Here is a 21,111-nt window from a genome sequence, read left to right on the forward strand (position 1 = left end):
GCCCCGAGCAGGGGAATTCTACAGTTCAGTGCACATGGGCAGCACAGTGGTTAGCACTGTTGCTTCACAGCGGCTGGGACACGGGTTTGATTCCCGGCTTGGGTCACTGTGCGGAGTCTGCGCGTTTTCCCCGTGTCTGCGTGGGTTCCCTCCGGGTGATCCGGTTTCCTCCCACAAGTCCCGAAAGACGTGCTGTTAGGTGAATTGGACATTCTGAATTCTCTCTCTGTGTACCCGAACAGGCGCCGGAATGTGGCAACTAGGGGATTTTCAGAGTAACTTCATTGCAGTGAAACTTCATAAGCCTACTTGTGGTACTAAAGATTATTATTACTTACTGTGAGTTTCAGTCTGGTCTAACTAGCTGATTTTTCCTTGCAGTCAGTGAGGAAACAGAGCAAATGAAACAAGAAAGGAATGAGAATGTGTGGTCATGCATCAGGCGTAAGGAGAAGACAGGGAGAGCTGCTGACGGGGTTACAATCGTTTATTAGCATCACTCACAAGGTACAAGAGTAACTGCACAATTAAATTCATTGAATGTGAAATGTATTGAGCGGTTTCTGAATGACAGGATGAGGTACTGTCTAAAAGCAAGCATAAAAATATTATTCTACAATATCACAACCACATAAGCTATGGAATTAAGAGGGAACGTTTTACCACAACACCCAGCCACAGACTAAAAGCAAAATGCTGGAAATACTTTGCAGATCTGGTAGCGTCTGTGAAGAGTGAAAAGAGTTAATAATTCAGGTTAATTCAGCCTGTTTTCTCTGCCTGGGCAATTCCAGAATTTTCTGATTTAATTTCACAATATTCAGCCCCTCTGTTTACTGACCTGAGGTTTTTTTTCTCAAGAAGTGAGCGTCACTGGCAAGGGCAGTGTTTATTGATCAACCCTAGGTGCCCATGCCCTTCAGAGGTTCATTAAGACCAACCGTGTTGGTGTGGGTCTGGAGGACATGTAGGTCAGATCAGGCAAGGGCAGCAGATTCCCTTCCTTATAGGACACGAGTGATGGGTTTTTAACAATAACCGACAGCTACATGGTCACTTCTACTGAGATCAGCTCTTTAGTTCAAGATGTTTGTAAAACTAAATTCAAATTCTGAAACTGCTGGGATTTGAACTCCTGTTCCCAAGACAGTGATTCATAAACTGGTGTCCGTGGAGACTTTCCAGGGGATCCATGAAACAACATGAAATTAATGAGCAGGGTCCACTTTGCAGGTCAATAACCACCCAGGGGCCTGTGGTCAGGCCTGGGACTTCACGCTGCCACCACCTAGCCACTCAGGAGCTCCCTCCACTGCTTCAACATCCTGCATGGAGGATTGTGGCAAAGTACTTAAAGCTGCAACCTGTTTAAATGGCACATTGTCACTCAAGGAGAGGCACAAAACCGTCAAGGTCTCAGAACATCCTTCAAGCCCTCTCCAGTCTCTGAGGGTCACTCCTTAACCAGACTGAGTAACCCAGATATGGGTTTTAATTATACCGGATTTTCACATGTGTTTTTGGCACCACATTCTGCAATTCCATTTGTACAGGGGTCCGTCAAACAAAGACAGTTGAAACCACTGCTTTAGGATGTTTTTCAAAATGTTCACCGCTCCAGTTGGGTCTCTTAAAAGCCCAAATAAAGAAAGCAAGATGGGAGATTCAGAATGGCAGATTGATCACAGGACCGCTTGACCTAGATAGGGAAAAAGCAGGAGTGTAAACCCCTTTATCGGACTGATTTATAACATTGACTGATGGATCACTCAGTCATCATGATTCTCACAAACGTTTTGGCGATTTCCCAAGTGAAACTAATTTTTGAAAATGTGTCGCCCTTTAAATAGAAATAAAAACAGAGATGAGGAGAAATTTCTTCAGCCAGAGAGTGGTGGGTCTGTGGAATTCATTGCCACAAAGGGCGGTGGAGGCCGGGACGTTGAGTGTCTTTAAGACAGAAGTTGATAAATTCTTGATTTCTCGAGGAATTAAGGGCTATGGAGAGAGAGCGGGTAAATGGAGTTGAAATCAGCCATGATTGAATGGTGGAGTGGACTCGATGGGCCGAATGGCCTTACTTCCGCTCCTATGTCTTATGGTCTTAAAATCCACCCTTAAACGAATAGAGCAGAAACCAGAGACCGCAATGGTCAGGATATTGGAACAGACCATCACACTGTGAGGGTGGGGCCTATGGGTACATATAGCTTATGGGACAGAATTAATGAGGTGTTGCAGGGCAGCATCACCTCCCCTCTCCCACCTGCAGCAGTTAGAGTGACCCTCCAATCCCCAACAACAAGTATAGTCCAAGTAGTAAGTGCCTCTGCACCCAAATGGTTATTTTTTAGGTAGCAAACCGAGGCAGCAAATACAACAGAGGGTCTAGTATATATTCAAATTCAACCATGTCTTCACTCAATGTCCACACTTCAGGCCCGAGCAGGCGAGGGCTGTGAATGGATCGTGAGTTTGGAACTCTGGCCAACACTTTTCCTCTCTGACTTACTGTTGCTACCTTAGCTTGGTCACTTTCCTGGTAGATTCATCACATGGCCTTCTGCTGCCATCCATCTCCCCCTACCCCCACACAGTCCCACCATTGATCAACCAACATGTCAATCCTCACAGTGCCTTCCTCCCCACAGCCAATCAGAAAGCAAATAGATCCTTTATTATCCAATTAGAGATTCCTGACTGTTGACAATACTTGTCCTGGAGATTCACTTTTAATTCCTGGAGGCTCCTGAACAATCCTGGATGCCTGGCAACCCCATCTCTACTGTGAAAGGCATTGAGGTTAAACGTGGAATAGTTGGCCCAGATCAAATCTACAAGCGCAGTCTCTATTTCTCCACACATAAACCAGCCATCAGTCAAACTCTGGTTTGTAAGAAAGTGTAACTATCCCCATTCCTCCCCACCCACTCTGCCCCGATCACCAAAAAGACCCACCCACCCAAACATAAAGGTTGTTGGGGGTTAAAGATTTAGGCAAATACTGAAGAGAAGAGAAGTCAAATGTGTTGGGGAACCATGGTCCTGGTCTCGCCCATAAGGATATCCTTGTACCTCTCCAATGTTAATCACTCCACCTTTACCAGCCATGTCTTCAGTTGCCAAGGCCCTAAACTCAGGAATCCTTCCCTAAAGCTCTTCATTTCTCAACCTCTTTCTACTCCTTTGAAATGCTCTTTAAAACCTGACTTTTTTTTTAATGTGGCTTGGTGTCAAACCTTTGACTGGTAACTCGCCTGAGGATGTTTTTACTACGATGAAATTTGATATATAAATGCAAATTGTTGTTGGACCATTGCAGTTTCCTCATTGGTTGTGTCTGATAACTGAATAAGAAGTGAATGCTCAGTATATTCTGAATTATCCACCTTAATGGATGGGCCTCTGGTCTCCTCCACAGTCGATAATGTAAATTGGAGAATAATAGAGACTTGAGATACCACAGCAACGGAGAAAGTGAAGTTAAGCTTTCGCAGAGTGAGCTTGCTTTCTGTCCGGCAGGAAGAGTATGTAGCCTGGGGTGCGTTTGCCAAAGATCTGATGCTGTACCTTTGGGGTGGGGAATAACTGATGTACAATGGCCAAGGTATGAAGATTAAAAATGCAGGTGTTTGCAAGAAATAGGGTGGATTGGAAAGTCTGTTCCTGTTGTGTCATCTTTGATTTCGAACAATAATCTGATGTGAAATGCGTCAGTGTTTGAAGAATTTGGAAGAGAAATCCATTATTCTCTGATTGGAATGAGGAATGATTTGAAGACTGAATTCCAAAGTTGTGGCAATTATCAGGGTGATAGTCTTTTGAACACCCAATCACCATCAGCCTTGTGAATCATGGAAGTGTCTGGAACTTTCCCGTCCTTCAAACGCTGGAACAGGATTCGGTCGTGCAGGCGATTGGTCTGTCCTTGCCAAAACTCAATGGTGTTGGGTTCCAGTAGATATCCTCCCCTGCAAAACATCAGCACAGATAGAATTACAAGGAATATACAGCACAGAAACAGGCCATTTGGTCCGTCTGGTTTATGTCAGTGTTTATTCTCCATATGAGTCTCCTCCCATCCTCTCACCCCATCACCACGTTATCCTGTTCCCTTCTCCCTCATGTACATGTCTAACTTCCCCTTAAATGTATCTCTAATTTGCCACAACTATCAGTGACTATTCTATATACCACATGTATGCAAATATACGCACATTAATGCATGGAAATATATGCACACGAACATATGCAAATATATACAAGAATGATCCCTGGAATGAAGAGCTTGTCGGATAAGGAACGGTTGACGACTCTGGGTCTGTCCTCAATGGGGTTTAGAAGGATGAGGGGGGATCTTATTGAAACTTACAAGATACTGCGAGGCCAGAATAGAGTGGATGTGGAGAGGTTGTTTCCACTTGTAGGGTAAACTAGAAGCAGAGGACACAATCTCAGACTAAAGGGACAATCCTTTAAAACAGAGATGAGGAGGAATTTCTTCAGCCAGAGGGTGGTGAATCTGTGGAACTCTTTGCCGCAGAAGGCTGTGGAGGCCAAATCACTGAGTGTCTTTAAGACAGGGATAGATAGGTTCTTGATCAATAAGGGGATCAGGGGTTATGGAGAGAAGGCAGGAGAATGGGGATGAGAAAAATATCAGCCATGATTGAATGGCGGATCAGACTCGATGGGCCGAGTGGCCTAATTCTGCTCCTGTGTCTTATGGTACGCAAATATATGCACACGGATGTATGCAAATATATGCACACGGATGTATGCAAATATATGCACACTAATGCATGCAATTATAGTATTATTATATGCACACAAATGTATGCAAATATGTGCACTAATGCATGCAAATATATGCACGCGCATGTGTGCAACAAATACTGCTCGACGGGTAGATGTCAAAGTTAGGGTCTTGACCCGTCCTGTCTCTCTAATATAGTATCGCAGAATTGATTCTATGCCAAATAGATTAAAGATGGCAGGTTGCCTCGTCTACGTGGGAAATAGTGAAGCGGTTGAGCTTTTACTAAAATAACCAAATTCGCAGTTTTGCTGCAGTAGGTTTTGAACTCAGATTTAGCAGTCCAGTAACAGGATCGCTACATGGATCATAACCCAGAATATTGTTGCCCAGTCATCGTTTGGCTGCCACTCACCAGTACTCAGGCATTGGCACCTCCCTCTCTTTGTAGAGTTCCTCTAGCTGTGCATTTCTCTTCCTTAGAAACTGAAAAGAGGAGAGTATCAAATAGACGTCACACTGGGGGAATCATAAATGTCTCAAGTACTGTTTTCTGTTCCTGCAACTACTCCTCAGGAAGGATACTGGGATAAAAGCAAATTACTGCGGATGCTGGAATCTGAAACAGAAAATACTGGACAATCTCAGCAGGTCTGACAGCCTCTGTGGAGAGGGAAGGGAGCGAACGTTTCGAGTCTGGGTGACTCTTTGTCAAAGCTGGAGAGAACTGGAAATGGGGTCACATTTATACTGTTGTGGGGGGGCGTGGAGCGGTGGGGGCTGGGTAGGGGGCCAGCGATAGGTGGAGATAGACAAAGAGTCATGGACAGAAAGACAAAGGGAATGTGAATGGTGGTCACAGTACAAAGTCTTACAACACCAGGTTAAAGTCCAACAGGTTTGTTTCGATGTCACAGCCTGCTGATCGAGGCTAAGAAACGTGCCGATAGTTACACATAAAGAGATTAGAATGTGCGAATGGCAGAACAAAGGTAAGCAGTGTGTCAAAGGGCAACTAGGAAAAGGGAACAGGTGGCCCAAGTGAGGTGGGGTGAGGGGAAGGGAGGACAATGATGAAGGAAAAACAAATCGATGGAAGAAATTAAAATAAATTGATAGAAATAAAAATGGGGGGAAGGTGGAGGAGAGAGTTCACAGTCTGAAGTTGTTGAACCCAATGTTAAGTCTGGAAGGCTGTAACGTGCCTAAGCGGAAGATGAGGTGCTGTTCCTCCTGTTTGCGCTGGGCTTCACTGGAACATTGCAGCAGGTCAAGGACGGACATGTGGGCGTGGGGGCAGGAGGGTGAGTTGAAATGGCAGCGACAGGACGGTCTGGGTCCTGCTTGCGGACGGACCGGAGGTGTTCTGCAAAGCGGTCACCCAGTCTGCGTTTACTCTCTCCAATGTGGAGTGGACCGCACTGGGAGCAGCGAATGCAATAGACCAGATTGGAGGAGGTGCACGTGAAGCACTGCTCACTTGAAAAGAGGGTTTAGGTCCTGAGATGGTGAACAGGTAAAGGGGCAGGTGTTACACCTTCTCCGATTGCATGGGAAGGTGCCGTGATGGAGGAGTGGACCAGAGTATTCTGGAGGGAACGGTCCCTGTGGAATGCTGACAGGGGGAGTGAGGGGAAGAGGTGTTTGGTGGTGGCATCATGTTGGAGTTGGTGGAACTGGCAGAGGATGATTCTTTGAATGCGGAGGCTGCTGGGGTGAAAAGTGAGGACAAGGGGTACTCTCCTACAGGGAGAGATTGCGTGGAATACATTTATATTCTCTGGAGTTTAGAAGAATGAGAGGTGATCTCATTGAAACCTACAAGATTTTGAGAGGGCTGAGAGGCTATTTCCCCCTTGCTTGGGAGTTGTAGGGGTCCTTCTGTATATTCCCTTATTTCCCCCTTTCTTTTATTTTGGCCTTACATTTTTGGTCCATGGATGATTTATGGACATCCGGCTTTAAGGCAAGCAGCCTATATCTTTAATTCAAGCAGGGATAATGCAGAAGGCGGTGCTGGTATCAACAGAAGCGGCAGACTTGCCAGTTCCAAAGGGAGAGCGGAGTTGAGACTCAGTTTGATTGATTTGACTGGTGGCAATCAGCTGGTCCAAGAGGCTGTGCTCTGCCCTTTAATAGGTGGTGCTTGGATAGTATTACACTTTTTAGAGTCCTGAGGTTTCAGTTTTGATTCTGCAAGCATGGTGAAAGGTTCAGCATGGTAACATAGTGGTTAGCACAATTGCTTCACAGCTCCAGGGTCCCAGGTTCGATTCCCGGCTTGGGTGACTGTCTGTGCGGAGTCTGCACGTTCTCCCCGTGTCTGCGGGGGTTTCCTCCGGGTGCTCCGGTTTCCTCCCACAGTCCACAGATGTGGGGTTAGGTGGATTGGCCATGCTAAATTGCCCTTAGTGTCCAAAATTGCCCTTCGTGTTGGGTGGGGTTACTGGGTTATGGGGGTAGGGTGGAGGTGTGGGCTTGGGTAGGGTGCTCTTTCCAAGAGCCGGTGCAGACTCGATGGGCCGAATGGCCTCCTTCTGCACTGCAGAGATTCTATGATAAAAAGAAGAGGAAATTTGGCACTTCCTCCTGCAAGTAAAATGCTGAGGTTAGGAGGGCAGTCAATAAAAAATTGCACAACTGAGATTGACAGATTTTGTTACACAAGGTTATTAAGAGTTACCGATCTATGATTGATAAATGGAGTTAAGATTCAGATCAGCCGTGAACTAACTGAATGGTAGAACATTCTCTTATTGTGAGTGAGTGATGGGGAAACTATAATTAAATGTAGTGAATGACTGACTGAAATTTATAGAACATTTAATCATTAACCTCACATTCCCTTTGCACAAGTATAAAATGTCTCCATGGCAACACAACATTCAGATGCTGAAAATGTCAAGATGCAAGGGGGTAGGGCGGGAAACGTGAAATGTTTCTGTGCAATAACTGTGGTCACTGATTGACATTGAGAAGTGGAGATTGCCTGGGGATGGGACAGGAGGTCAACAGGGGCTGAAGAGAAGTAATTCACATGTCACCAGCCTGCTGGTGCTGCTATGGAAGGTGAGGTAGGGAACAACAGGCAAAGTGCAGTGCAGCAGGCCCAGGTCGAATAGTTGATTCGGAAGAGTGATTGCATACTCTGGCGTTTTGCACCATTTCCTTCGGGCATCAGGGAGTGTTCATACAGAACTTCAAGCCAGAAAATCAATTGGGTAGCTCGAGTTTATGATGGAATAAAGCTAGGGGAGGGATTGGTTTTATGACCTTGTTCTGGGCTGCTTTCTGTTACGTACTCCACAATCGAAGTTAACACGGTTTTGTGCACATACCTCTCGGTCAGGGATCACGGTACTCTGACGGCTCACCACGGCACCAATCTGGCTACTCTTGGGCCGGGAATGGAAATACTCCTCAGAATCCTTGTCCGGTAACTTGGTCACGTGGCCTTCGATGCGTACCTGAGGAGAGAGAGCATTCGTGATCAGTTTCCCTACTCCAATTGACTTACCAGCAATGGTGGCTGCAACGTGATCAATGTACTTACACGCTGAGTAAATAAAAACAGAAAATGCTGGAAAAACTCAGTAATCTGGCAGCAGAAACTGAGATCATGTTTCAGGTATTTATCAAACTGCGCCACAGAATGCTGCAATTGACTGGTTGGTGATCAAGGACACGAATCATGACTTTTTAAAAAATAAATTTAGAGTACACAATTATTTTTTCCCAATAAAGGGGCAATTTAGCGTGGCCAATCCACCTATCACAACATCATTTTGGGTTGCGGGGGTGAGACCCACGCAGACACGGGGAGAATGTGCAGACTCCACACGGACGGTAACCCGGGGCCGGGATCAAACCCGGGGACCTCGGCGCCGTGAGGCAGCTGTCGAATCATGGCTGATCTGTTATTTTTCCTCCTCTAACACAGTGTGACAGTTGTCGTGCCTCCTGCGAATGCAATCAGGTATGCTGTCGGTATTGGCTCAGTGGGAAGTATTCTCACCTAACGTGAAAACCTCCTGGGTACATAATCCAGACCGACCGGCGACATCGAGCCGGTGTGTCTGAGGGTCTCAGCAGCTTGACCACCAAGATCGTGTGCAGTTCAGAGGTAGTGCAGCACAGTCAGTTAACTTTCACATAAACTGTTAAAGCAAGGCCCGGTGTGCCCTATCAGGTGCCTGTAAAAGAGAAGGTGATATTTCCAATAGAAGGAGGGGTGATTCCCTGGAATCCTACAGTCAATATTTATTCCTCAACCAACAGTGACCATTACAGTCACTTGTACTTCATTAACTGCAATAACCTGAGAATATGGAAGACGTTATGGGCTGGATTCTCCGGTCCCTCAGCCGGGGGTTCCTCGGCAGCGCAGTCGCTGGTGGCGGGATTCGCTACTTCCTATTGAAGCCACCCCACGCTGCCGGGAATTTCGGGGGCGGAGGTGCGCTACCAGCAGGAAAAGAGAATCCCAACAGCCGGGAAATTCCGGACCACATAACTGCAAGGAGATTCTAGCGGGCAGAGTTGGGAAGAGTTATGTAAAAACAGAAAATGCTGGGAATACTCAGCTGATCCGGCAGCATCCGTGGCGAGAAGCAGAGTTAACATTTCAGGTCAAAGATCGTTCCTCGGAATTAAACTTGGGGGGCGTAAAGTAAAGCACCTTAAAAAATAAGAGAAAATATGTAAATAAGGACGTACTTGCCTATTCAGAGCCTCCCAGTAAAACACAATTGCTGCGACTGGATTAGTGTCCTGGAGAATAATAGAAATATTAACATGTTGTATCGTCCAACCTTTAATTCATAACCAACAGACACTGGTTATCAAAATATCTAACATTATAATAAGGATGTTACAAGCAGGGGGCGGTGCCATTTTCCTGCCTTTTCTCTGTACTCCTGTATATTGTTTCTGTTCAAGTAATCATCTAATTCCCTCTTGAATGCCTCAATTTGGGGGCAGTGGTTAGCACTGCTGCCTCACAGCGCCACGGACCTGAGTTCAATTCCAGCGTTGGGTGAATTAATGTCTGTGTGGAGTTTTCACGCTCACCCCGTGACTACGTGGGTTTCCTCCGGGTGCTCCGGTTTCCTCCCACATTCCAAAGATGTGCAGGTTAGGCAGACTGGCCATGCTAAATGGCCCTTAAGTGTCCAGGGTCATGCGGGTAAGGTGGGGTTATGGGGTTGCAGGGATAGGGTGGGACACTGGTTCGGGTGTTGTTTCCGAGGATCGGTGCAGACGCGATGGGCCAAATGGCCTCCTTCTGCACTGTAAGGATTCTATAATTGAACCCGCCTCCACCACACTTGCAGGCAATGCATTCCAAACCACGCATTGTGTAAAAAAGGTTCTCATGTCACATCTGCTTCTTTTGTAAATCATCTTAAACCTGTGCCCTACCATTTTCGATTCTTTTACAAGTGACCACTGTAAGGAACTTGTTAAATCCTTGTCTGTTTCCTGTTTTTGAAAAAAAAATTCCTCTCATGCAACATTACAGACTTTTGGTTTCACTATTTAGACTGATCAGGCAGCTCCCTTTGACTCAGTATGCTCTGTGGCATAATCCGTGATGTCATTCTGATGGACTTGGTTAGCAACGAATCGGCTCCATTGCGATCCCGGGGCTAAGCAGATCCTCGATATGGATTAGTGGGTTTGTTTCTTTAAAAAACATTTCTAAAAATTTTTTTTAGAGACCCCATTTTTTTCCTCCCCAATTAAGGGGCAATTTAGAGTGGCCAATCCACCTAACCTGCACATCTTTGGGTTGTGGGGGCGAAACCCACGCAAACGCGGGGAGAATGTGAAAACTAGCGGGTTTGTTTCTGAAATGCTCTGTTGGGTGATTGTCTGTGTTTTTGGTTTCAGCTTTGTTTGGAGCTGCAGAGCTACGCCGAATACTTTTGAATCTTTCCCAGAAGGGGTGAAATTCTCTCTAAAATCTTAGCTGGAATTCCCTTCAGGTAAACAGAGCAGTTAGTGAGCAGTCAAAGCCTGAAGATAGAGCTGGGGAAGGGGAACTATCCAGATTCCTCTCCCATTAAAGGTACCAGACCACTAGAATGCCTTGAAAAAACTGTTGCTCTGATATTCTGCTTAATGGAGACAAGCTATTGGTGAGTCTGCTGGCGCTGACCACATATCAGAAACAGAGTAGAACTGGAGTGCACCTTCCGAGGATACGGCTCAGGTCAGCACAAGTTAAAGTGTGTCCCTGGAGGGGATCCCACAGCCTGGGAATCAGGCCTGAGTGGACCAGCTTAAAGATCCAAACCAACCGACGGTTCAACACCTCGCATTCTAAAGAGACCACCGCCTCCAAAGACCTCAACCTCAGCAGTGATGATCCTCATACCCTTCTAATCCCTGTTACTGTTTAAACCTTTCCTTCTCCCGCCGTACGTCTGTCTTGTGTGTGTCTGGGTGGAGGGTGGGACGGGGTTTTGGGGATAGTTAGACTAGTAGACCATTGTTCCATTATATGTTCATCTTTCAATCTTGTTACAAATAAACAGTTTTAAAAATGTTTTACTTATAAATCTGGTGCCTGCAATTCATTGTTATAGTCAAGGGTTAAAGAATTCAGGAAAATACGCAAAATATTGATTCATTCACTTATGTTGGGACTCTGGGGTCTGTGGGCTGGAATTGACTGCGCACTCACCCAGGGTGTCGTAACACTACTCACCAGCTCCCTCCCTTTCCTGCTCTCATAGTTAGTGTAGAATTTGAACCCCTCGGGTCCAAACCCTTTCAGAAGCAACATTCGAGCAGAGGGTCTTCCATCCCTAAAAAAGAGGCAATAAATGTGAACCTGATACAACTACAACCTGCTTTTAAATATGATCAAGTTATTTGTGAATTCTATCCCTCCAGATAGAGAAATGTGAACACTTCCTTTCCTATCGGGTCAGTTAGAAAATAATTCATCTTATTTCCTTCTTCCCAACACTCCCAATCCTCTCCCACTAACTTCCTCCTTCCTTTCTTCAATTGGTTCCCTTGCCATCAGCTGCCCTCTGGTAACACCAGTGGACCATTTTCCATTTGTAAGTCTACATAACAAATGACAGCAGGATATTGGACTGTGGTAGGCAGCCGTCAGGTTCCAACTTGAGCCATTCAGATTAGGAAGGTACCAGGTTTGATTTCCAGTCTTTGCCAATTGATAGATCTCGCTCAGGCCTGTGGGTGTTATTTTTTTTTTTTTAATTTAGAGTTCCCAATTCATTTTTTCCACTTAAGGGGCAATTTAGCGTGGTCAATCCACCTACCCTGCACATCTTTGGGTTGTGGGGGCGAAACCCACGCAAACACGGGGAGAATGTGCAAACTCCACACGGACAGTGACCCAGAGCCGGGATCGAACCTGGGACCTCAGCGCCGTGAGGCAGCAGTGCTAACCCACTGCGCCACCATGCTGCCCTGGCTTGTGGGTGTTCTGTTGCAATCCTGGGATAGGATGGTGGAAACTTTGTTGGAATTCCCATTCCTAACCAGAATCCCTGGTAGATGGTGGACATTAGGTGAGGGTACGACATGACTGTGATACACATTGTGGTTGAATAGGCTGCTCGTCTATGTTCATTTAGGAAGAATAGTCACTTGAATGCGGAATCAGAGGGGTAGCAGATGCTGAATTATTCCAACCCAGGAAGTGAACATATTCAGAACGAAGGTGATAAAATCAGCAGAAGGATTTATCAAACTGCAGGAATAGAAACATAGAAAATAGGAGCAGGAGTAGGCCATTCGGCCCCTCGAGCCTGCACCACCAGTCAATATGATCATGGCTGATCGTGCAAATTCAGTATCCCACTCCCGCTTTCTCTCCATACCCCTTGATCCCTTTAGCCGCAAGGGTCACGTCCAGCTCCCTCTTGAATATATCCAACAAACTGTCCCCAGCAGCTTTCTGTGGGAGAGAATTCCACAAGGTCACAACTCTCTGAGAGAAGTTCTTCCTCATCCCAGTCTGAATGGCTTAACCCTTATTCTCAGGCTGTGACCTCTAGTTCTGGACATCCCCAACATCAGGAACATTCTTCCCGCATCTAGCCTGTCCAGTCCCATCAGGATTTTATATGTTTCTGAGATCTCCTCTCTTTCTTCTAAACTCCAGTGAGTACAAGCTCAGTCGATCCAGTCTTTCTTCGTATGTCAATCCTGCCACCCCAGGAATTAGTCTGGTGAACCTTCACTGGACACCCTCAATAGCAAGAATGTCCTTCTTCAAACTAGGAGACCAAAACTGCCACAATACTCAAGGTGTGGCCTCACCAAGGCCCTGGATAACTGCAGCAAGACATCCCTACTCCTATACTCAAATCCTCTCGCTCTGAAGGCCAGCATGCCATTAACTTTCCTCACCACCTGCTGTACCCGCCAACCTTCAGCGACTGTCCCACCATCACACCCAGGTCTCGTTACACTTCCCCTTTTCCTAAACTGCCACCATTCAGTTAATAATCTGCCTTCTTGTTTTTGCCACAAAGTGGATAACCTCACATTTACCCACATTAAATTGCATTTGCCAAGTATTTGCCCACTCAGCCAGCCTGTCCAAGTCACCCTGAAGCCTCTTTGCATCCTCCTCACAGCACACACTGCCACCCAGCTAGTGCTGTCTGCAAATTTGGAAACATTGCATGCAATTTCTTCATCCAAATCATTAATGTATACTGTGAACAGCCGGGGTCCCGGCACTGAACCCTGCGTTACCCTACTAGTCACTGCCTGCCACTCTGAAAAGGACCCGTTTATTCCCACTCTCTGCTTCCTCTCTGCCAACCAGTTCTTTATCCACGTCAATACATTACCCCCAATACCATGAGCTTTAATTTTGCTCACTAATCTCTTGTGGTGGGACCTTGTCAAAAGCCTTTTGAAAGTCCAGATGCACAAAATCCACTGGTTCACCCTTGTCCACTCTACTGGTCACATCCTCAAAAAATTCCAGAAGATTTGTCAAGCATGATTTCCCTTTAGTGAAGCCATGCTGACTTGGACCGATCCTGTCCCCACTTTCCAAATGCTCAATTATTTCACCCTTAATAATTGTCCCCAGGGGCCAGCACGGTGGCGCAGTGGGTTAGCACTGCGGCCTCATGGCGCTGAGGTCCCAGGTTTGATCCCGGCCCTGGGTCACTGTCCGTGTGGAGTTTGCATATTCTCCCCGCGTTTGCGTGGGTTTTGCCCCCACAACCCAAAATGTGCAGGCTAGGTGGATTGGCCACGTTAAATTGTCCCTTAATTGGAAAAAATGAATTAGGTACTCTAAATTTAAAATAAATAAATAAATAAATAAAAATAAAATAATTGACATCAGCATTTTACCCACCACTGATGTCAGGCTAACCAATGTATAATTCCCCATTTTCCTTCTCCCTCCTTTTTTAAAAAGTGGGGTTACATTAGCTACCCCCCAATCTATTGGAACTCTTCCCGGGTCTATAGAATCTGGAAAATGATCACCAATACATCCACTATTTCTAGGGGCACTTCCTTAAGTACTCTGGGACGCAGAACATAATAATAATCGCTTATTGTCACAAGTAGGCTTCAATGAAGTTACTGTGAAAATCCCCTAGTCGCCACATTCCAGCGCCTGTTCGGGGAGGCTGGTACGGGAATTGAACCCGCGCTGCTGGCATTGTTCTGCATTACATGCCAGCTGTGCTAAACCAGCCCCTGGGGACTTATCAGATTTTAATCCCAACAATTTCCTGACTAATAAGGATTTCCTTCAGTTCCTCCTTCATGCTGACCCTCTGTCCCCTAGTATTTCCGAAAGGTTATTTGTGTCCTCCTTAGTGAAGACAGATCCAAAGTATTTGTTCAACTGGTCTACCAACTCTTTGTTGCCCATTATGAATTCACCTGATTCTAACTGTAAGGGACCTACATTTGTCTTCACCAGTCTTTTTCGCTTCACATATCTATAGAAGCTTTTTAAGTTTTCTGCAAGCTTACTCTCGTATTCTATTTACCCCCTTCCGGATTAAACCATTTGTCCTCCTCTGCTGAATTTTAAATTTCTCCCAGTCCTCAGGCTTGCTGCTCTTTCTGGCCAATTTATAAGCCTCCTCTTTGTCTTTAACACTATCCCTGATTTCCCTTGTTAGCCATGGTTGAGCCACCTTCCCCATCTTACTCTTGTGCCAGACAGGAATGTACAATGATTGAAGTTCATCCGTGTGTTCTTTAAATGTCTGCCATTACGTCAAATGTTGAGAACAGAAACAGTTCTGGTATATGCTGGTGTTTACGCTGCACATGAGCATCCACCCACTCCCTACTTCATCTCACTCCACCATCATATTCTTCTGTACCTTTCTCCCTCATATATTTATCCAGCTTCCCCTAAAATGCGTCTACGTGGTTCACCTCAGTCACATTCCCACCACTTTCTGGGTAAAGAGGTTTTTCTGAATTCCGGATTCGATTTATTTGTGATTTTCTTACACTGATGCCCCCCTAGTTTTTGTCTCTCCCACAAGTGGAAACATCTCCACATCCGGCCTATCAAACTATTTCAGTATTTTAAAGGTCTTTATCAGGTGTTGAAAAGAACTGCAGTTGAAGTAGATTTTCCTGATAGTTAAAGGTTCCCAGTTCTGCTTTCATCCTTGTAAATTGTGTTTACAAGGTGCCCCTAACCTTTTTATAATATGGAGACCAGAATTGTACACAATAAGTGTGATCTGACCGAGTTTCCATTGAATTTTAGTTACTTCTAGAACACAGCAAACAGACTTCATTCTGACTGGTTTATACTAGTGTTTATATTGTGTAGGAGCCTCCTCCAACTCTAATTAAATCTTCCTGCCTTGGTCCCACCCCTCTGTATCCCAAATTTCCTCTCTTAGGAATGGACCCCATTACTGCGTAGGTATAAAATTCCTCACTGGCCCATACTTAACAAAGGTGTTAACCTAATTTAATAGAATGTCAGAGAGAGGACTCTCATGGCAATACTGTCACACCACCCTAAAGTCCAAAGGTAGGGTGGGAAAACCCATGTAACCTGAAAAGATAACTGCTTCGCGCATTTTGGCGAACATTTGGAAAAACTCCCTTAGTTTTAGCCAAGAGATTGGCAAGGGTGGTTACTTGGTGCAGGTGGCGAGGCACATAGCATTAGCTTCTTGGATAGACGGGCATTTCGTGGCCGCTTCAAACCAGTCAGCAAATTGCTTGATGGGATCCAGACTAATGAGCTGGTTCTCTTCAAAAGCCTGGGAAAAAGAGAGAGAGAGAGAAATATAAATACACACACCAAGGAACGGCAGAATGGCATCTGGATCAATATGTGTATTTTTAAAAGTTTATTTAGCCCTGAGCTATGGGTGATCTTGGTGGCCTTACCCATCCCCAATCAAGCCGAGAAGGTTGTGATGAAGCTGCTTCTAAGTGTTGTGATGTTTGGTCTCTCAGGAATAAAGGGATATGGAGAGTGGGCCGGAGAATGGAGTTTTTAATCATAATAATAATAATCTTTATTGTCACAAGTAGGCTTACATTAACACTGCAATGAAGTTACTGTGAAAAGCCCCTAGTCGCCACTCTCCGGCGCCTGTTCAGGTTCACTGAGGGAAAATTCAGAATGGCCAATTCACCTAACAGCGCATCTTTGGACTGTGGGAGGAAACCGGAGCACCCGGAAGAAACCCACGCAGACAGGGGGAGAACGTGCAGACTCCGCACAGACGGTGATCCAAGCAGGAATCGAACCCGGATCCCTGGTGCTGTGAAGCAACAGTGCTAACCACTGTGCTACCGTGCCGCCCCCATTGAAGCCTGAAATCAGCCAGGATGGTGTTCATAGAATTTACAGTGCAGAAGGAGGCCATTCGGCCCATCGAGTCTGCACCGGCTCTTGGAAAGAGCACCCTACCCAAGGTCAACACCTCCACCCTATCCCCATAACCCAGTAACCCCACCCAACACTAAGGGCAATTTTGGACACTAAGGGCAGTTTTGGACACTAAGGGCAGTTTATCATGGGCAATCCACCTAACCCGCACATCTTTGGACTGTGGGAGGAAACCGGAGCACCCGGAGGAAACCCACGCACACACGGGGAGGATGTGCAGACTCCGCACAGACAGTGACCCAAGCCGGAATCGAACCTGGGACCCTGGAGCTGTGAAGCAATTGTGCTATCCACAAGGCTACCGTGCTGCCCCGTATTGAAGGGCAGAGCAGCCTTGATGGGCCGAATGGTCTATTCCTGCTCCAGTTTCTTATGTTCTAGCAGCACTACCCTTTGCGTGATGTAAAGATGTGCTTCCTGACTTCGCCCCTGGTGATATGCCTCCTTGATCTGGGTTGAAACGTACCTACCTGGATTGAATTGTGTGAGGGCCTTCTCCACTTTGCCAATCCTATACATTAGCAGCTTCTGCTTCAGCACCACAGATATCAGATAAAGAACTGGCTTCTTGCTAAAGAGTGTGTGAGAACTGGTATACGTTGTATTAAAACCATGTGAGGTCAAATGGGTAGAATTATAGAAAAGTAGCAAATTTCTAAAAGAAATCTCAAAATTTAACTTGGCGATTATAAGTCATGATCTTGTGCAGTGGCACTAAGTCCACAATCTGTGACTGTGTATTTGCTGCGGTTTAGTAGACAGTGACCCCACTAGTAAATCAGAAGACTGTGGGTTCAAGTCCCGCTCCAAAGATTTGAACATGAAATCTACTCTGACCTTTGTCGTGCCAGCATTATAATGCTGCCTTTTTGATGAGAGTAAACTGAGAGACCTTACTCCTTACTTCAGCCCACCTGTTGCTGAAACTCTCAAACATGCCTTTGTAAGCTTCAGACTTGACTATTCCAATACACTCCTGGCTCCTCCCCAACGGCCAGAAATTTCAGCCCATCCAAAACTCTTGCTGCTATCCAAACTCACGCAAAGTCCTGTTAGAGTCATAGAATCTCTACAGTACAGGAGGAGGCCATTCAGCCCATCAAGTCTGCACTCACCCTCTGAAAGAACATCACTCCCATGGCCAATCACCCCTAGCCTAGACATCTTTGGACTGTGGGGGGAAACGAGCACCCGGAGGAAACTCACGCAGACACGGGGAGAACGTGCAGACTCTGCACAGTCACCCAAGACTGGTATTGAATCCAGCTCTCTGGTGCTGAAAGGCAGTAGTGCTAACCACTGTGCCACCGTCCCGCCCTATCATCTATTCCCTATCATACCTTCTTGCTGACGATCATTTGCTCTTGATTTGGCAATTCCTTGATTTTCAAATTCTCATCGTCCCTTCAACACCTTCCATATCCTCACCATTCTTTATCTCTGCAACCTCCTCCAATCCGCAGAGATGTCTGTGTGACTCCAGTTCTGGTCTATTGTGCCTTCCCCATTTCCATTCTCGCTCTCTCTGTCATTGGTGGCCTGTCACTCCCTCCCTAAACCACTCACCTCCTTCAAAATAATCCTGAAAATGTATATTTCTGATCACGCTTTTGGGTCACCCGCTGTGCTACACTGGCTCAGCAGCTCAATATCGCAAAAAACAACTGTGTGTGGCAAACTCAGCCCAATGCATCACACAAGCTTGCCACCCACATTGATTCTGTATACACCTCCCGCTGCCTCAGGAAGGCAGACAGCATTGTCAGAGACCCCTCACACCCAGGCTTTGCCCTCTTCCAGACCCTTCCATCAGGCAGAAGGTTCAGAAGTCTGAAGACCCGCACATCCAGACATAGGAACAGCTTCTTCCCCACAGCTACAAGACTCCTCAACGACTCCCCCTCGGACTGATCTGTTCCCTGTAAGAACACTATTCACGACGCCCTGTGCTGCTCTTATTTGGCCTTGTTCCGCACTGTAACCAATCACCATATGTTGATGCACCACTGTCAATGTTTTCTGTTTTTGTCTACTATGGCCACAGAAAAATATTCCCTTGGCCGCAGAAAAATACTTTTCACTGTACTTTGATACATGTGACAATAAATATCAATCAAGGCGCTGTATAAACGCAGGTTTGGTTGACCCTCGATTTGTAAACCAGGGCAAGGATTCGGGAAGCTATACAGAGGGATGAGAATAATACACAAACTGAATGTTATTCCAAGGACTCTGTCGGCGGCACAGTGGAGACCGAGAGGAGCGACTCATCGCTCCCCTCTCCCAAAAAAACCAAATCAACATTGCAAGCGTTTGTTCACTCGTAGATATTACCCCCATTTTAACACAGCAAATATGTCATCACATTCTGTATTGTTTCTGATTTGCAAAGGAAACTGGGGCCCGCTTTCCAGAGTGTGCAGATCAACAACGTTTCCATGTGGAGGCGCTTTATGTTATTTTAAATTGGTGAAACACGATATTAAGGATATTAAATGGCTGAAATTATTTTCTATGTTGAAGGACTGGCAGAGGCTCCTCCTCCATTGCTCACGGATACATTTGACTGAATGGATACACTGCGGTGGGGGAATGGTTACAGGCCGGACTGTTACATTTCGCTACTCACTTCCTGGTCGGATTTGTAACTCTTCCTCATGGCGGTTACCGCAAGGCTGGGGTCGGGGGAGAAGGAAGAGGACATGTTGCCGGCCCTGGGAGGTGGGAACCCGCCGTTCTTACCGACCCACGGGTGAGTGGCGCGTCTGAGGAAACTGACGGTGAAACTGATCTTCCGAGTGTCAGTTAGACGGGACCACATCGCAGCCTCGGCGGGGGCGGGGGCAGGGGGGGGGGTGAGGGTGAGTGTGCCACTGCTCACACTTCAGTGTGAATCCTCTTGTATCAAATAGTTTCCCATGTACTTACACCAAACACGCTGTTAAATCATCTATGACATTTCAGACTTGGTCAATCAGCATTTAGAACACTTGTATTTATTAATCTGTGAATGGGCTGTGTTAGATACCGGGTATAGATGATCGGTGATCATCAATAAACGAGAGTATTGTGATTTATGCAACTTGGATTATAGTATTCTCAGACATTTCAGTTTGAGCAAGTTTCAGGGATGGCTACAAGTTTGAACAAAGGGTGGTCAGAAATCAGCAAAACCTTCAGATCAGGGGCGGCACGGTGGGTCAGCATTGTTGCCACACTGAATGGAGGAAGGATACTCGATGGGCCAGGTTTTCTGCTCCAGGTCTTCTGGCCGTCAGTTTTGTAGGTCTCCCAGTACTTATTTAAAACAGGTGGTGAGCGAGATCCAAAATGTTACCGGGGGTCTGCAGTTTATCAAATCTTTAAAAAATAATATTTTTATTCAAGTTTTCAACATTTTAATACTTTTACAACACACAAACTCAACGCCATCCACTCCCCAAACGGCACCCCCTTACCCTTTGACGGCAACCAGATCCCCAAAATGTAAGACTTGTCTGTCTTACATTTTGGGGATTCCGCCCCTCAGAGTAAATCTCACCTTCTCCAAATACAGCAACTCTATTAGATCCCCCAGCCACGCTGAGGCACAGAGGGGGGGGGGGGCGGGGGAGAAGCCGACCTCCACCCCAACAGAACCCACCTTCGAGCAATCAACAAGGCGAAGGCTAAAACATCTGCCTCCGCTCCCGTCTGCAGCTCCGGCCTCCAGGGGACCTGTAAGTTATGGCAACTCTCCATCTGTGCCAGTTAGGGCGACATTGCTACAGAAATGGCCAGACTTACACACATTTTAAAATAAGAAAGCTTTCCTGCAAAAAGCCTGCAACAAAATTTAAGGTGTTACACAGGGTGCATATGACTGGAGCACAGCTTAGTAAATTTTTTGGGGTAGAGGATAGGTGTGCGAGATGCTCGAGAGGCCTAGCGAATCACACCCACATGTTCTGGTCATGCCCGGCACTACAGGGGTTCTGGGTGGGGGTGGCAAAGGTGCTTTCGAAGGTGGTGGGGGTCCGGGTCGAACCAAGCTTCGGGTTGGCTATATTTGGGGTTGCAGAAGAGCCGGGAGTGCAGGAGGCGAGAGAGGCTGATGTGTTGGCCTTTGCGTCCCTTGTAGCCCGGCGCAGGATATTGTTAATGTGGAAGGAAGCCAAACCCCCGGGTGTGGAGACCTGGATAAACGACATGGCAGGGTTTATAAAGTTAGAACAGATTAAGTTTGTGTTAAGGGGTTCGGCTCAGGGGTTCACCAGGCGGTGGCAACCGTTCGTCGATTACCTCACAGAAAGATAGAGGGAATGGAGAAGAAGTAGACAACAGCAGCAACCCGGGGGGGGGGGGGGGGGGAGGAATTGGACGGACTCTCAGGGATGTTATTGTATATGTATAGGTATTTGTTATAGGTAATTGTTTGTTGGATTGTATCCTTGGAGAGTAACTATTTTGGACAAGG

At 46.3% G+C, this 21,111-nt stretch overlaps 2 protein-coding genes across 6 annotated transcripts in view; one reads left to right on the top strand and one right to left on the bottom strand.

Annotated features, from left to right (window-relative positions):
- Positions 1-21,111, top strand: part of LOC140398661 (uncharacterized) — a 54,737-nt gene that overhangs the window by 4,100 nt on the left and 29,526 nt on the right. For 2 of the 4 annotated variants that reach the window (XM_072487577.1, XM_072487580.1), the window contains exon 1: positions 19,272-19,407. The gene's annotated coding sequence lies outside the window, so the exon portion shown is untranslated. Of the gene's footprint in view, positions 1-381; positions 508-19,271; positions 19,408-21,111 lie in introns of those variants that run through there. The other 2 variants (XM_072487579.1, XM_072487578.1) reach the window with 2 other exon arrangements.
- Positions 470-19,996, bottom strand: pnpo (pyridoxamine 5'-phosphate oxidase). 2 transcript variants are annotated; one of them, XM_072487583.1, is made up of 7 exons: positions 19,830-19,996; positions 15,893-16,017; positions 11,469-11,568; positions 9,473-9,526; positions 8,095-8,223; positions 5,172-5,242; positions 470-3,971 (listed from the first exon to the last, which is right to left on the bottom strand). In XM_072487583.1, the coding sequence occupies exons 1-7, from the start codon at positions 19,860-19,862 to the stop codon at positions 3,806-3,808; spliced, it is 678 nt and encodes a 225-aa protein (XP_072343684.1). In that variant the 5' UTR covers positions 19,863-19,996; the 3' UTR covers positions 470-3,805. The 2 variants fall into 2 exon arrangements, with proteins under 2 accessions (XP_072343684.1, XP_072343683.1); XM_072487582.1 differs by lacking the exon at positions 19,830-19,996 and adding an exon at positions 19,285-19,494.

Source organism: Scyliorhinus torazame, chromosome 21 (assembly GCF_047496885.1).
Source record: "Scyliorhinus torazame isolate Kashiwa2021f chromosome 21, sScyTor2.1, whole genome shotgun sequence".
Lineage (NCBI taxonomy): Eukaryota > Metazoa > Chordata > Chondrichthyes > Carcharhiniformes > Scyliorhinidae > Scyliorhinus > Scyliorhinus torazame.

Bases quoted from the DNA above. Each gene is read 5' to 3' on its own strand.
- pnpo (XM_072487582.1), bottom strand. From the start codon at position 19,476: ATGTGGTCCCGTCTAACTGACACTCGGAAGATCAGTTTCACCGTCAGT. The intron at 11,569-15,892 runs GTAACCACCCTT...CCTCTTTTTTAG, and splicing joins TGCCTCGCCACCTGCACCAA to GGATGGAAGACCCTCTGCTC. The intron at 5,243-8,094 runs GTATGTGCACAA...TCCTCTTTTCAG, and splicing joins CCGTGATCCCTGACCGAGAG to TTTCTAAGGAAGAGAAATGC.